Source organism: Aythya ferina (genome assembly GCF_964211825.1).
Source record: "Aythya ferina genome assembly, chromosome: 1".
Lineage (NCBI taxonomy): Eukaryota > Metazoa > Chordata > Aves > Anseriformes > Anatidae > Aythya > Aythya ferina.
In genome coordinates this window covers 126,181,380-126,199,180 of record NC_140296.1, presented here as the reverse complement: position 1 = coordinate 126,199,180, position 17,801 = coordinate 126,181,380, and the positions used below count along the sequence as shown (strand labels likewise).

The 17,801-nt window shown below is 40.8% G+C and overlaps 1 protein-coding gene across 3 annotated transcripts in view; it reads left to right on the top strand.

Moving 5' to 3' along the window:
- TEAD4 (TEA domain transcription factor 4) overlaps positions 1-14,600 on the top strand; it is a 59,208-nt gene extending 44,608 nt beyond the window's left edge. For 2 of the 3 annotated variants that reach the window (XM_084502763.1, XM_084502764.1), the window contains 3 exons: positions 11,186-11,326; positions 12,348-12,500; positions 14,360-14,600. In XM_084502763.1, coding sequence (XP_084358889.1) covers positions 11,186-11,326; positions 12,348-12,500; positions 14,360-14,473 — 408 coding nt within the window. In that variant the 3' untranslated portion in view covers positions 14,474-14,600. Of the gene's footprint in view, positions 1-11,185; positions 11,327-12,347; positions 12,540-14,359 lie in introns of all 3 variants that reach the window. The other variant, XM_084502765.1, reaches the window with a different exon arrangement.
- The last annotated feature ends 3,201 nt before the right edge of the window (positions 14,601-17,801 follow it).

Here is a 17,801-nt window from a genome sequence, read left to right as displayed (position 1 = left end):
AGCTGGCAGAAATCAGCCTGGCAAAAAACTATGTACTCAATTTGGCATGGATAGAATTTTCATGAGTTAGCTTAAATTTGCAAAAATTTGTGCCGTTGTGCTTCAGGATACAAATAAAATAGTTTTGATGATCAATATTATTACAGATATTACACAATTAAAAATAATATGAGCTTGGGGCAGTTGCAAGCTAGATGGCTGAGGGAATTTGTAATGAGATTTGAAGCTTTTCACCTTGAACTTACCACTTATGATTCAACCCCAGGTCAGGAGTGAGATGATGAGAAATGATCTTCCATATCTCATACTCTTCAAACAAACTGGAATTAAAAAGCCTCTTAACTATTGCTTTCAGGAGAAAGAGGAGTTAATTTAAGTGCCTTGATGTGTCTTCCCAGCTGTCCCAAGCCTGGCCTTTCCAGAACTGAATTGGAGAATGCTGGCTAGGAGTCTGCTGTTCAAGTGTCTGGTATTTTTCCTTGGAGACACATCATTTTTACTGCCCTAGATTGTGTACTACTGAGCTGTATTGGTAATGGGATTAGCCTCAGTCAAAATACAACAAAGCCTGCTTGAGAAAGTTGAAATAAAATGTAAAATACCAGCCCTATTTCCCTGTGGATGGCAGATACTTGGGAGAGACAGCAGCATCTTGCTGGAAAGGGTCTCCTTTGACAGATGTCTGGGTAGTAAATGCCCTACTAAGAACTGTCTGAGAAAGGAAACAGAAGTCTGATGTGACAAAAGAAAGGAAAAGCTAAGAGGGAATAGCTTCTAAGAAGAGGTCCTTGCAGAAGTAGGAGCAGCAACAAAGCTTAGGTGCTTTGTTCTGTAGGGATCACATATTAATGCTTGTGCCAAGGTGAAGAGGACTGGCTCTTCTGTGGTATCACTTGGAAGTGCTTTGGAAGTTTTCCAAGAACAAAACAAAACAAAACGGGGAATCATAGACTCATAGAATAGGAGCTTATAGGGAGATGTTAACTAGACAGAATAAAACACTCTGAATTCCTTGACTTAAGGGGAGAAAAATCACAATGAACTTGTGATCTAGTGCAACTGTGATTTTATTTATCTAAACAGCATACTTTTGTGCTTGTGGGGTTTGCTTTGGAGATTTTGCTTCTTTTTAATAACAAGGGTAAATGTGGCCTACATACCATGTCAGACCAATTTGAATCAGGCTTTTAAGGATTTACATGTTGCAATGTCATTGAGTTGGCCCTCACTGGGCCCACATGGGGTGTCTGGTGTTCAGAGGGTATCAACTCATCGAAGCTTGGTTTGCATAAAGAGATATGGCATAGGATTTGAAGAATCTTTCCTCTACTGTCAGTGGTACTATACATGATGCCCTGGGGGTCTACATTTGTACTCTTCACAACAGTGATATTTCTGGATTTCTGATTTAATATTTTGGCTTTCTCACTTGTTTTTTGGTACCTTTGCATTGTTGAGTCCTGTCTGGAGTTGACATCAGGTTTTATTGGTGGAGACATTGAAGGATGTTGCTTACAAGTAAGCTTACAAGAAAAGTCATTGATTGAATAAAATTAAATAAGGTTTGTAAGGAGTAAATAATTCTGTCTTGTATTTGTTTCTCAGAGTAGTAAGGGGATGAAAGCATGACTCCTGCTGCCATTATTCTGGATGAAGGAGGGTTGGGGCACTTTTATGATTTGTATTGTGCTTTACAGGTATGCTTACTTACGTTAATCCTGTTGTAAGATTTCAGCTAGGATCTCTAAGGTAGAGTAACAGAAGAAATTATTATTTTTTTTCAATTTTTTTTTTTTTAATCCAAAGCTTTTTATTGGAAAACTTTGAATTCAGTCTTCCAATGTGCTTCATATGTTGTGTTAGTTCAATCTTATACTTAATCAAAGCACATGAGCCATGACTGTAATGCACTGTGCCACATTTATAATGGGAATTTGTGAGTTTTATGTATTGCAATAGATGGTGCAACTCAGCCCACAGGAGAGACCAGCTGTGACATTATGTTGGTATTTCCAAATATGGAAGTGTGGGCTTGACCAAATGTTTTACAGGCTCTGGGCAAGAGCAAAAAGTGTTCTTGTTTTCAAAAGTTCATTTTTGCCACACCTCACCCTCCCTAAACAAATGCTTTTCATAGATAAGACAATGTAATTAAAAAAAAAGGTTTTCAGAAAAAAAATGAGATTTCAGCTGAGATTTTTATATATCTTTGCATCTTTATATCTCTGTAAACAGTATACGATAGAGTATTTTTTGGATTTTATTCTCTGATTGCTCTGAAAAGCTGTATGAGTACACTGATGTCCAAAGGTGCTGGATAAAGCAATTGCTATACTATTGAATTCATAGTTCTGTTCGTTTGTTTGTTTTGTTAAGTTAAAAGTCTTATCCAAAAGCAACTTACTGATAATCTAAAATTGGATGGGTAATTAAATACTTATTAAGGTATGTTTTGAGACATGAAGATAATGAATGTATTTTTCAGAGGTTCTGAACTGAAATGGTGGTTGCAGGTGGCAAAGATTTACGAAAAAAAAAATCAAGACATTGAATAAATTGTTTTTGTATTTATGCAGTTTTACACCTGAAGAACCTGAGTCAGGAAACTGCCAGTACTGCACTATGAAGTGAATATATTCAATGATCTGTTGTGCACTAGAAGCCTAACTCCAAACACTAGGTCTGAGATTTCTTGACATTTCACAGGAGATAGTAGAACTGAGATATAGAGTTCACATTTATTCACTGGTGCTTTAAATTATTTCTACAATAGCTAAGTGTTAAAAGTTTACTAATTTGAAAGATAAGCAGTGTTCACAATTCTTCCTTGATTTTGGCTTTGAAAGTCTGGTACAATGAACTAACTCTTTGACTTGGATTGGCAGGTTGTGTATGATATCTCAGTGACATTTCTCCGTGCTCCAAGTGCATTCTAGCACACAACAATGAATGTGAGACATTTGCCTTCCAACACATAGGCAGTGGCAGCTCTGCTCTTTTCCAGTGTAATATTATCTCTACCACCTGTTACTTGTTTCTCCCCATGAACTCCTCCTAAATTCATCGTTATTAATAGTTTGGGGAAGAGGAGTTTTCAGGGCTTTGCACATTAGTAGAATGGTGTACTTGCATCTTAAAGCTTTCAGAAGTTGTGAAAATGACTAAAAGATTGAAGGAAAGTGAGGAAAAAAAATAAAAAAGAAAGAAACAAAGAAAGAAAGAGATTCGGGATAGGCAGTACTTTGTCCAGAGCAGACATCTGCATTGGGGTATTATCAAGGGAATTGCTTAGGAGACCTTTCCTGTCAATGATGAAAACATGTAATAATTTCTCATCAGTGATAGGCAAGTCGAATCAGTCAAATCACTGTGTGGTTTCTTTCCATTAAATGAATTATACTTTAGTGGAAGGGGCTGGAGGGGTGGGCTAGAGTGCACGTCCTGCACCTGGCTACTCTCCTCTCCCAGGCAAATCCAGTCAGCACAGCAGCAGTGCAAATTCCCTTTGTCACCTTGTCCTGTATGCCTTATGCCTTCCATCCTGATTTTTAAGATCTTTTACCTTTTTTTTTTTTTTTTTGAGAATGGATCTGATTTGACAGTGCATTAATTTCACCTGCAGCCAACAGCAACACCTCCTAACATTTGCTAGCTTATGTAAGGGATCTCTATGTCAATCGGTGACACTTTTTTCACCAATGTTATTCCCCAGAGTGTTCAACAGAACAGATATTGTTGGCAGCAAAAAGCACATTGAATTGCTGAGGCAATCTGTCCGCTGGGTGTTAAAATTACACAATCCTTGGTGGCTAGCTAAGCTAACCTAATTGATTGCAAGACCTGCAATTTTTGTCTACCTCTGGAACTGCCATCTTGCACCTTTCTTGGAGGTAGTGGCACACATTTTGAAACATTCTTAAAGAATTGCTTACCATATGCCTTTCCATTGACCGTGGGACATATGTGCAAGGTATTGTCAAGCTATGGTTTCTCACAACATTTACTACAACTTGGACTCTTGTCCAGTTACTGCTTTTCAAAACCTCAGATAAGCTGAAGACTGATTCTCAAAGGTCACATTTCCCTTTGTGAAAAGTTTCTGAGAAATTTTGATTCATAGCCTTATCCTAGCAGGAACGAGGCCTTTCTCAGTAATCAGTTACGAAACTCACTCCCACCAAAGATCAGACAAAAAACTTAGTGTTGTTAGGACACTGTACAATGCCAACTTTTCTGTAAGTGTTTCTTTCCTGGGGTTGCAGTTATTGAGTAATAAACACAGGCTCATCTAAACTGTTTGCGGCAGAGCTGCTAAGAACTCAGACCACCAAGATGATTTTTTAAAAGAAAGAAAAAAAAAAAAGTAGTACTAGCCTTGTTCAGGATTACTATGCCTTTCCCCAAATAAATCCATTTTCTTCTGTCTAGATTTTTTTTTTTTTGCATTTAAAAAAATTGCTTACTTCTCCATAAAGGAGGAAATCTCAGATGTTAGCACCAAAACAGGCAAATCAACTCTCTTGAATGCAATCTGTAGATCTCTGAGACCTATTTCCACAGACACCTCAGTGACTGTAATTTCAGTATATTTGGAATTCAACAGGCAAGCTGAAGACGAGTATGTCATCTCTGCTGAGCTTGCACAGTAAGTTGAATGCATTCCAGACACATTAGATTGTTGCTATGAGCAGGCTAAAGTGTGCACACCTTCTTGCATCTGGAATTTCTTGGACAGAAGGCAAGAGCCCTGACTTTTTCAGATAAAGTAGTATGGTCCAGTCAGTGGCTCATCAATCACATTTAGCTTGTAATATGTCTCTTTTATTTATTCTTCTTCTTTGCCCTTGAAGAAATGTGAACAGCTGTTTGAATGCTGACAGCACCCAACCAGCTTAAATGTTGCTTCTGCTCCATGTTGCTAGCAGTGGCTGCTAGGAGCCTGGGGGACAAGGCAACTCATCCCATTGGGTGGGGTCTTTCTTAAATCCCAACTGTCTTTCCTTTGGCTGCCTAGGATGGAGTAAGGAATGTGTGCAAGAGCTATCTCATGATTTGTTGGATATGCTAGTGTATTTGCCACTGAGGAGCTCGGAGACCTAGGTTCTAGCCTCCAAATCTGAATCACATTTAGTGTTATGTCTTCAAGAAGTCCATGCATTCCCAGACTATAAAGTGAGGACTGGCCTTCCCACTTGATGAATTGATGGGGAAATTAATTCACTCTAAGTTATAATTAATATTATTGCCTTGTATCTTTGAGGCATGGAATGTACTGGACAGACCTTCCTCTGCTTGGTTTCATACTTGGTACATTCTGGGCAGAGAGATATGTGAGCAGGCACAGGAAGAGGTGTGATTTGGCACAAACTTTTGTTTAGAGGAAGAAACACTGGAAGTGAAGAGAAAGGAAGAATCCTTTCCCCAAAGTGACAATATGGTTTTGATTCCTGTTGATGAGGAGCTTAGAGGAAGAAACACTGGAAGTGAAGAGAAAGGAAGAATCCTTTCCCCAAAGTGACAATATGGTTTTGATTCCTGTTGATGAGGAGCTTAGAGGAAGAAACACTGGAAGTGAAGAGAAAGGAAGAATCCTTTCCCCAAAGTGACAATATGGTTTTGATTCCTGTTGATGAGGAGCTCATAAGAATCTAGGCATGGAGTCTGTATCACTTTCAGATGATAAGTTAAAAGCAATATCTTTTTTGGTCATTAGAGATTCTATTATATAAAGCAAGATTTTGTCCTTGTGCAATCATGGGAAGTGTAACTGCATCCATTAGGGATTCATTAGGGATTAGGCATATCAACCTGACTGTCCACTTGATACTTGAGGTTAGATTGGCTATGGCACATGTTATTGTTTTTTTTTTCCCCTCAATTGTCATCTCCCTTTGGAAGTAATAATCTCCGTAGGAGGGAAAACTAGTGTATTGGGATTCGACTCCTGAGCTGCTGTGGTTCTTTGGCCTTATATTTACATATAGAATCACAGAATAATTGAGGTTGGAAGGGTCCTCTGGAGATCATCTAGTCCAACATACCTGCCAAGGAGGGTCACTTAGAACACATTGCACAGGATGGCATCCAGGTGAGTTTTGAATATCTCCAGAGAAGGAGACTCCACAGCCTCCATGGGCAACTTGTTCCACTGCTCCCTCACCCTTACAGTAAAGATGTTTTTCCTCATATGCAGATAGAACTTCCTGGGTTTCAGTTTGTGCCTATTGCTTCTCATCCTATCACTGGGCACTGCCAAAAGGAGTCTCTTCCCACTGTCTCGACACCCCTCCCTACAGGTATTTATACACATTGATGAAATCCCCTCTCAGCCTTTTCTTTTATAGGCTAAACAGGCACAGCTCTCTCATCCTGTCCTTGTAAGAGAGTTGCTCCAGTCCCCTCATGATCATAGTAGCCCTCTGCTGGATTTGTTCCAGTAGCTCCATGTCCCTCTTGTATTGGGGAGCCCAGAACTGGACGCAGAACTCCAGGTGTAGCCTCACCAGTGTTGAGCAGAGGGGGAGGGTCACCTTTTTCAACCTGCTGTCCACAGCCCTCTTGATGCAGGCTAGGATCTCATTGGCCTTCTTGGCCACAAGGGCACACTGCTGGCTTATGGTTAACTTGTTGTCCACCATGATCCCCAGGTCCCTCCACAGAGCTGCCAGCAGTATCCGTCTGAGGTGTTGCAGCTCCATTCTGCTACAAACATGAATCAAAGTCCTCAGCCAGTGCTGCTCTCCTTCCCTAGAGTTGCTGAGATTTCACGTATGTTTTTTTTCATTGTGTTTATCCCCCCCAGCCCAAGATATAGCTGAACACTATTGTGAAGGACTCCTAGTCTGGTTCCTCTTTTGAGAAGAAAAGGAATTAATCTTTATTCAGACAGCTGGAGTATAGGTCAAATAAACCAAATAAGCAATACAGTTAGCTGCCTTGACATCTGGCCTGAAGGCCAAACCCAGAGAGTGGTGGTCAATGGCTCTATGTTCAGTTGGAGGCTGGTGAAAAGTGGTGTCCCTCAGCGGTTCATCCTGGGACCAGTCCTGTTTAATATCTTTATCAATGACATAGACAGTGGCATTAAGTGCACCCTCAGCAAGTTCACAGATGACACCAAGCTGAGTGGTGCAGTCAGTACAACAGAAGGAAGGGATGCCATCCAAAGGGACCTGGACAAAGTTGAGAAGTGGGATCATGTGAACCTAATGAGGTTCAACAAGTCCAAGTGCAAGGTGCTGCACCTGGGTCAGGGCAATCCCAGGCATGAGGACAGACTGGTAGAAGAACTCATTTAGAGCAGCCTTGCATAGAAGGACTTGGGGATGCTGGTGGATGGAAAGCTGACAAGAGCTGGCAGTGTGCACTTGCAGCCCAGAAGACCAACTGCATCCTGGACTGCATCAATAGAGGTGTGGCCAACAGGTGGAGGGAGGTGATTGTCCCCCTCTGCTCTGCCTTTGTGAGGCCCTACTTGGAGTGCTGCATCCAGGTCTGGGGCGCCCAGCACAAGAAAGATGTGGATCTGTTAGAATGAGTCTGGAAGAGGGCCACAAAGTTGATCCGAGGGGTGGAGCACATTTCATATGAAGAAAGGCTGAGAGAGCTGGGGATGTTCAGCCTGAAGAAGAGAAGGCTCTGGGATGACCTTACTGCAGCTTTTCAATATTCAAAGGAGGCTTATAAAAAAGATAGAGAGCAACTTTTTGCTTGGATAATGACAGGACAAGGGGGAATGGTTTTAAACTAAAAGAGGAGTGATTTAGATTAGAGGTTAGGAGGAAATACTTCTCTCAGAGGGTGGTGAGGCAATGGAACAGGTTGCCCAGAGAGGTTGTGGAGGCTCCATTCCTGGAGGTGTTCAAGACAAGGTGATCTAGTGATCTAGTGGGTGGCATCCCTGGCCTTGACAGGGCGGGGGCGGGGGAGAGGGCGAAGAAGGAGGGAGGGTAGGTACATTCTATGATTCTACAATAAATTAGCATTGTGGTAACTCAGTAAAAACCCAAGCCAGAAAAAAGTAACATTGCTTCTCTCTAATACATGTGTATTGGTAGTGCAAATGAGGTATCTGCATAAATACAGTGGGGAAAATTAGATAGCAGTGACTGCTTCGTGAACTTAACAATTCACTAGGCAACCTGAATTATGATCAAGCCTGTAATGCTTGTGCCTTGCTCCTATTAAAACTGGTTCTACCAGGTAAAAGTTAGCCTGGATTTGTCTACATATGCTGCTCAAGTTTTGACAGACTGTGGAAGTATAACACTGCATAAAATATTTGCTGGCTTTGTACAGCTATCACCTGATAAACCAGAGGGTGTTCGTGGTATAGTGGCATGTAGGAGATGATGAGTTTAGGAAAACGTAAAGGGTTGGGTGCATAGCTGGTGCAAACTGGTGTGGATGTGTTATATATAGAGCCAAGCAGGTTTACAATGGTTGAAGATTTGTCACTATTTCAGAGGGAGACATTCTACTTAAAAGAGGGGGTTGGAGAGAGGAGGGAATTATAGAAAAAAAAAGTAAACCATTTTGACAAATGGCTTTTCTTTCATCATAGTCTGTGGTGTGAATGACACAACTATTAAGGATATTTGTAGAAACTGTGGGCAACACCTTGTATTTTGAAGAGTGATTTGTGATCATGTATTTAAATACTGTGCTGTTATGCTCTCAATTAAGAAAACAAGCAGATTGAAAGCTGTGTATCCATCCCTAATGCTTCCAGCATTTACTCTAGAACATTAGACTATCCTGTCATCTTGTCTGGACTGAATATTTGTACTGCTAGAATTATCTGGATGCTACAGCTGCTTGTCTATGAGATATTCCAGGAGATGCACTGCTCAATGTACTTTATGAAAAACCTGTCCAAAATCTGTCTTTCTGAGTTTGTACTTTAACAAAAAATCATGATAATTGGATTTTATTGGATTGTTGGCTTGGATTTTCTGTGATATCATTATCAAACGGAGATGGTAGTTCTTTAGGTGGAAATATGCATGCACAAATGCAGAGTAGCAGCAATGTCCCAGTGTTGTGCTAAATGGTAAATGGAACTGGATTTTCTGAAATAAATGAGGAGATGTTTTTTTTTTTTTTTTTTTTTTGCTGTCATCTCTTCATCCTTCGTATGCCTGAGGTGGCAAGTTAACAGCTAGGGGAATTGGACTGTAAAGAAATACTGCACATTACTACATGACTGCTCTTCCTGTTAGCGCCTTTGTCGTCACTACTGGCAATACCTCTGCGAGGTGGGAGCTGCTGGTGAGTGTTGTGGTACAGGAAAGTTTCAGCCTGATTGTGCAGAGCCAAAACTTAACTTGAAAGGAGTGGCAACAAAAAGGCTTCTAGCAGGTTTCTAGTTCCCGCTAGAGTTGCTCAAACCCAGCATTTACTAGTAGAAGCAGATGTGCCTTCTGCTTTCCCCATTGCTGCCCATCCTCCCAACACACATTGTCTGAATATACACAAGTGGTTTTGAAACAGGTCAAGGAAGTGATCGATCCCATGAAGAGCTAGCTGAGTAATTCCTCAATGACTTTTGTACTACAACTACACAAAAGTTTGTGCCAGTACAAGAGGAACGAGAGGGCATGAGGTACTGAGGTACAGATTCCCAGTGTGTGTTGCTATCAAAATAGGCAGCCCTTAGTTTTCATGTACGTATACCTCTTCCAGCCCCTATAGCTTTGTGAGGATCCAAATCTTTCTTGTCTGACTGAAAACTATCCTACCAAAACCACAACAAAATTTAAAAAACTGTTTTGGCTGCAATTAGTTTTCTCATCTGGCTTAATCACAGACTTGTACAATTGCTAATGGTAGCACAATGGCAGCAGCAGGCTTGTGTTGCTGCAGATGGGGAGAAGGCTGGATTGGCACTTTCTATCAGCAGCACAGATGTCGATTGACTTAAATCTTTTTTGAAATTGCTACTTCAGAGAAATAAGTTAACAGTATTATCTCGTAATAGAGAAGAGACAGGTATTGTAAATGGCATAGAAAAAGGACATTCGTTATTGAGATTCTCCATTTCCAATGTTAGTGTTGCTTGTCCTAAGTCTTACTCTAGTTCTCAGGTGAAAACAATCATCAATGACATCAGCTAAGAAAACCACACTAGAATCACATCGAATACAATCCTATTCATGCTGTATCCACTGTAGCAGGAATACAATTTCTACAGTTTCCTGTTTCCCTCAGTTCAGCAGAAAGTATAGAATAGGCTGAAACAGCCTATGGGAACTGATCATTGCTTTTCTGATGAAGTAAGGTAGCACCTGGGCTTATAGAGTACAGAGATCTACCCTGTTAGTATTGAAACGGAGGAAGCTGAACTGGATATTCCCACACACTCTTTGTGTTTTCAAAGTGTAAGTGAATGTCACTTCTTCTTTTCTTAAATGTAGTTTGAATGACCCCCAGTGGACTCTTCAGAGAACCACGATTTCAATGAGCTAGGTCCCAACATGAGGCTTCAGTTGGCCAAACTTAGGCACCCACATTCCAAAACTGTGGCTACTAATGAAGATGGGTTTGTATTCAGGTGGAACTGGGCTGGATCCTTGAACTACCTACATTCTTTTTGTTGCATCCTATTTAATTACATTCTTCAAATCACTGTACCTGAGCACAGCATGTGTGTGTGTGTGTGTACTCACACACTCCTTCTCCCTGCTCTGTCTCTTTCCATGCATTTGTTGAGTGGAAGAACTTTATTCCAGTTATTCTACCCTTATTTTTCCTTCTAAGTGAAGCAGCCCAGTATAGCCTATCCGTTGCATTGCTCTGACTCTACAATGCCCTCCTGTCTGCTCTCCAGATGCTTTGTGTACCTCCATGTTGTTCTCTCACTGCCTTGTTATGGTAAATATCAGCTAAAGCAAGAGGCCATGCCATACATTTTTGATGTTCAAATTTTAATGTTCATATTTTCCCCAAATATGTACAAATCCCTACCAAGTTTTTCTGAAGAAGTTTTTGAAGTTTCCAACTGGATTTTAGTGTATACTCTTCAGATTTCTCCTGCTTGCTTGATGCACATTGATCTGCTTTGGAGCTTGGGACAGTCCTGGCTAAGCAAAATCCATTCAGGTAATGGTAAAAAAAAAAAAAACACACAACAGGTACTTGATAATCATCTATTTTTCCTTTGTTTTTATTTTTTTACTTTTGGCAGGCTGATTTGAACACCAACATTGAAGATGAATCCAGATCTTTCTATGGTGTTTCCAGCCAATATGAGAGCCCGGAAAACATGGTCATTACCTGTTCCACTAAAGTGTGTTCCTTTGGAAAGCAGGTGGTGGAGAAAGTGGAGGTAGGGAGCAGACCTTTGTGTGCAAGGTCCTCTGGCTGCTGTTCTGTCACTTCAAGTATTTGCATGCTGCATATATCTAAAGGTGAAATATATCCCATGCTTCCCACCAGGGAGATGGATGCCATAGATTATTATTTTGGAGACATGCAAAATTGTTCCAGTCTTCACCATGGCATTTTCAGGACTTTATGGAAGGCCTCATATTGCTTGATGCTTTTTCTTTAAATCTCAGTTTCTGAAGACTTGGGAATATGTAAGACTTTCAGGTGATTATCTGGATTTTCTGGGGAGCAAAAAAAAGCTAGGAAACCTGGACTTCTGTTTTGTAGTCCTGAAAGGTGAAAACAGATCATAGACTACAGTAATTAGTGAATAGACTGTAATCATTTGCAGACTATAGTCTTACGATTTTTTGAGGCTTATCTCAGTGCTTGCATACTTACAGCTCTAGCAACAGTGAAGCTGCATAATTATGTGTATAACTGCTGTTGAAGAGACGTTTTCTGATACGACATTCAGCTGCTAAGAGAGCTGCTCTGACTTGCTTCCTGCTGCTGTCTTTCTCAAAGCAGCAGCCATGTGCAGAACACCAGATGTTCCGGTGTCAGCAGTCAGTTCAAGCTATGTTCTTTCCCAAGACTCATCTCCAGTCATATGATAGACATGCCTGGAGTCTGGTTATGGATTTGCATGATAGGTTATTTAGGTCAGGGAAAGGTTTCATGGTGTATGGGAAAGGAAATCAAGCTCCTGAGGTGAAAGGAGGTAAAGGGCATCTAAGAGTCTGCTATGAAATGATACAAACAAGCATCAGTTTCTGTTCAAAGGAAGATGAAATATACAGGAGCTAAGATGTGTATGAAAACCAAAAAAATCCCTCTGTGTAAGGCTGTCCAGAAACTCTCATAAGGAGGAGCTTTGACAAAGTCTTTAAGTCTTTTTTTTTTTTTTTTTTTTTCTGAGTCCTTTTATGTGATTGTTATTGATGTGACATATGCCCCTTTTCTATTTTACATTGCAGACAGAGTATGCACGGTATGAAAACGGACACTATTCCTATCGCATTCACCGTTCCCCTCTTTGTGAATACATGATAAACTTCATTCATAAACTCAAGCACCTTCCTGAGAAGTATATGATGAACAGTGTGCTGGAGAACTTTACTATCTTACAGGTGGGACTTTGAACTGTTTTCGTTGGAGCTTGGAAACATGTAAGCCCCATGCAGGAGTTCACTGTTGTGAGTCAAAGCAGATTCCTTTTACAGCTCAGCATCTAATTGTAGTTAGTGTTTCTCATGTGTATTGCACCTCAAGACAGGAGCTCTAGAGATCGTAGGTCATGTAGAGAAGTAGTAGAATTTGAGAGGCCTGCATAACAGGGAAAAGAAAAGACAGATAAAGGGAGAATTGATGAGGCAGAGACATACAGTAAGGAGAAGGATGCGAAGACATAGTGAAGAAAGTACTCATTCCACTATTAGGTGGACATTGAGGTCCTATCTGTGCCCTGGTACTTTTTGCAAGTTAATAAAGCAAGAACATTGTTAAATAACTATATAATTTTGTCATGGGGAGAGTTCTTCACCCAGGCCTGGTAGGAAAAAAGAACAAACCAAAAAAGTTTTCTTAGTACCATCCTGAACCTTGAAAGAATATTAAGGCAAGTAAAGGAAGAGACATGTTAGGGGAAGCTCTATGACACATTCATGAATCACTGCAACCTCTAGGTAGTGTAGTACTACAAGGCTACAGTAACTAGATTGCATTAGTGCCTGTATTATACCAGGAGTCTTTCCTGGCTCGGATGCAGCCTAAATTTGGGAAAAGGGCAAAGTCATCCTAAAAGGTGGATTATCCTAGTGGACTGTGAGTTCTGTGCTCGCCTCTACAAGATGTGTCTCAGATCTTTGCCCAGAAAACCTGAAGTTGGGTAAGTGGAAGAGATTCTACAGGCTGCAAAGAAGTGGTGTTTATTCCATTCTCTGGAGGTGCTGTGGCTCTGATTTGTGGCTCATGTATCTTGGCTATAAAACAAAGTTAATAATATCATTATACATCCGAGGGTATGAGGTAAAGGAGGCTTTACTCTTTTATGTTTCTACTAAGCTCTTTAGCATGTGGAAGAAAAGATAAGTATAAGTGCTAAGGGTTTTTTTAGATGAGCAAAGGCATGAAGTGGGCAGGGGCAGAGAGATTGAAAGCATGTATGCTGTCATTTATACTGAGAAATGCTGTAACTGCTTTCTGCATGTGTCATTCCACATTTAGGCCAGTGCTTGCTATAAATTTAGTGAACAAAATTGTCATATATTTATACTTCATCTGGAGCTTTATGTTTTCAGTAATCTCATGTCCTTTTCTCACCTCCTGTCACAGAGAGGCATATCTCATGTGGGTGCTAGCACAGCCTTTTTTGTATTACCTTTGTAGACCTGCAGTCCTGCTTCCTGAACAGCATGCTGAGAATTTTCTACCCCTGACTGGGGAGATGAAAAATGGTTGCTCTTAATATCTCCTGTAAAATGAGATATATTCTCTAATTCTCATGGTCTGTGCCTACCACTGACAAGCAGGATCAGATGGTGGGAAAGAATTGTTCATGGCTGTGGTATACCATCACATGAGCAGGAGTGAATGTGCAACAGGAGATGGCCTCTCTAAACCCAACAAACAGAGCAAAAATACTTTTCTGCAGATCCCTTCTCTGATGAAACCTGTAACACCAGGGGGTGGGGAGTAGAGTGGACCTGCTTCCATTTGGGTGGTTGCTGCTTGGTCACAGCTTTCTATTCTCCTCTGTAGACTCTGCTCACCTCCCTGTCTCTTCACTGCATTGTAGCCCTGCTGCTGCAAAAGTGCTTCCCTTGGGGGTGTGTGCACATAGATTAGGGCATGTGGTGGCTGAGTTGTGCATCGTTCCTATGGTTCTGTTCTTTGCTTATTAATGACTTTTTGCTCTATGTGTTGGAATATGTAAGCAGAGAAACAGCAGATGCCATCTCAGCTTCTGTCTTCTTCCTTTTCTGTCTAGGTTGTGACAAACAGGGACACACAGGAGACCTTGCTGTGCATAGCATATGTTTTTGAGGTGTCAGCTAGTGACCATGGTGCCCAGCATCACATCTACCGGCTGGTGAAGGACTAGAGACTTATCTGCCCTGAGTCATCCATGGGATGCATGCCTGAGGAAAAAGCCCATGCTTGAAAATCCCTTGTTCCCTCATACCAAACTGAAAAATAAACTGCAGATACTGTGTATTTTCAGAAAAGCACCTCTGAGCGGTTCTATGATTCGCAGTGTCAAATAAGTTTGTATCTCCAGGTTTGTGCAAATAGGGAAAAGGCTTGGAGTCAAAGAAGCAGACAAATAATGGCTTAAGTGTTTCACCCAAACAGCATCCTCTGGAATGTATTCCTCACACTGGAACCAGCCCTTAGAGCACACAGTAGGTGTGACTGAGCACATAGAAAGAGCAGCGTGCATGCTACACCGGGTCTAAGTGTGTGCACGCATGCATTCATTTGTAGGTCAACACATGCACAGACATGCTTACCATGCATTTGCATAGATGCATGTTCATTTAAACATGCATGGGAACATGCATGTGTGTTGAGAGTTCACATAAAAACTACACATCTGCCTGGATAGCTGTCCACCTCAGTAGATGAACAGTTACAGGCTCATTCAGCCTTCCTCCTGTTAGAAGCTAGACATAGTTTCTATCTCTTCTATGCACGATGATGAGAGACCAACCATTCTTTTGCCTTTAAAGCTGGCCTTTAAAATGCTGTTGTGCTTAGAAAACTTTGTGTGTTAAACCATGTTGTCTTGCCTAGCTGATTTCCTCCATGTGTCAGGTCTGCTGTCTTGACTGACTAAAATAACTCTTGATAATTTTGCTTCAGTTTTCCCCATGCAGTTAGCACTGCTCAGGGAGCTAGAATCTGCTCTTTTCTTGTGCAGAAGTAAAATAATTGTTTACAAAGATCAACTTGTTACACCTGTTGGTTGCAGACAGTGAGGTGCACAAGTATTACCAAGAATGCCATTTGGCCAGCAAATCACAGGAAAAATATGAGAGAGAATAGTAAAAAGAGGTTATCTTTCCACGTTTCAAAGGCAATCAAACCCACTGTCTCTACACAGATTGTTTACTCAGGAGGCGCTGAAAGGCAATAGCCTTAGTCCCCACAATGCTGATGATGGTGGGGAAGAGGCAGCCATTCATGTTACTTTGAAGGAGGAGGTGGATGGTGTGATGATCTCTGGCAGCCACTGAACAGGCAATTTATTGGGTGGCCAGGCACAGTCCCTTGGTACAGATTTGAATAGATAGTGTTACATCTGCTCTTTCCACAGTGCATCACAACACCACAGAAAACACCTCACATTTGTTTCAGGTGTTTCCATCCTTGGATTTTGGTATAGAGAAAAAGACTCACTGGTACTTGGCATTTGAGATACTATCTGAAATAAAATGCTTTATTGGAATGCCAGAAGGTAAGGACTTCAGATACACACACATGAAATCTGACTTGCTTAAAGAACTCATAAGCTTATTGATACTCCTTTCTACAGCTCTCAGTGTGGTTGTTAAAAGGTTCTTTGGACTCCATGAAGATACTGTACAAATTTTCCCATAGCAAATGTAGATGCCTGCAGACCTGCATCTCCACTCCAACTTCCCATCTGTCTTCCTATCCTTTACAATGTTTAATTTCTGCATTTGAATTTTAAGTTGTAATCAGTTATGAGATACTTCAGAAGTCTTCTCACAGTTTGACAATTTTGTTTCCTGCACACTTAAATCTCAACTCCCTTCAGAGTTTAAATCTTTCACTGCTAGAGAACGTTCTTTCCATGCGTTACAGAGTATTTCAAAGTCTAAGTTTCCACTGTTTTTTTTTTTTTTTTTTTTTTTTTTTTTTTTCCAGAAGTGTTGCTGAATATTCCCTATCCTGTTGTTGAAATTAATGAGAAATGCTAGCCAGCCACCTTCCAGTGTGTCGTTAACATCACTACTACTTGGTATATTAGATTGGAGGTGGTGTGGAAGACTGCCTTCCTTTAAAATAGAGTATTATATTTTATAAACATTGTACTCAAATATCTCCTCAAAATTCTTCACTAAGCTCAGAGAAACCATGAGCATGTTGTAAGAACAGGCACTTCCATCACATCCTCTTCTTGTTTTTGATGGATACTTCTTACACATCAACTCTCAGCTCTTTCACTTTCCAGGGGTTCTCAGGTTTTCCCTACAAGGTACTTCCAGGCAATACACTGCTTTAGATGTTTGTTTCAACAACCTAGTTTTTCATCAGCTCTTCTTGTTTTTTCTCCTTGACTGTTTTACTAGCTGTGCATTCTCTTACACCACTTTAAACAAGGATAATGGTAGCTTCAGCCACTCCCTGCAATGTTTCTAAGGAGGAGCCTGTTGATGCCTTGGTATCAACATGGTTTTATTTTGAAGCTGATACTAAGAGCAATTGCTAGCTCATAAGAGTAGAGAAACATGCAGTGTTTTCTCCACTGACTCAAATCTTCCCTATTCCTCTGGCTCTTTGCTGCCAATACTATAGAATTTCTTTCTCTGAACTGTTTTCTAAAGCCTGTGTAAAACTGATTCAAGACTATAATGCTGCCTTAAGGTTTGTAATACTTAGTTCATGAACTCAAATTGAAATGACAAATAATGAATTGAAATAATTGAATGCAATAATTTCTTACTCTCTGTTGAAGCTGAGTGAGTTGATTCCTCCCAAGGAATTCATATCCAACCAACAGTAAAGAACAAACTACTAAAATTTAACTTATAAATCAAATTAGATAGACAAGTTACTCAACGTTTTTTTTTGTCTCAGTCTTCACCAACAATTGCCCTTTCTACACATACCAAGTAAAAATGTCTCAAGTCTGGGACTGGTGAAATGAAGTCTCACCCACTGTAAGAGAAGACCAGGTTCAAATCTATCTGAAGAACTTGGATGTGCATAAGTCCACAGGATGCAATGAGATACATCCCAGAGTCCTGAGGGAACTAGTGGGAAGCCACTATCCAGGATACTTCATAGGTTGGAAAAGACCTCCAAGATCATCTAGTTCCAACCACCCACCTATTACCAATATTACCTACTAAACTGTGTCACTAAGTACAAGATCCAACCTTTTCTTGAACACTCTCAGGGATGGTGACTCCACCATCTCCCTGGGCAACCCATTCCAATGCCTGACTGCTCTTTCTGAGAAGAAATGTCTCCTAATTTCTAACCTAAACCTCCCCTGGCACAACTTGAGGCCGTTCCTTCTTCTCCTATCACTAGTTACCTGTGAAAAGAGGCCAGTCCCCAGCTTCCCACAACTTCCTTTCAGGTAGGTGTAGAGAGCACTAAGGTCTCCCCTGAGCCTCCTCTTCTCCAGACTGAACAATCCCAGTTCCCTCAGTTGCTCCTCACAGGACTTGTGTTAT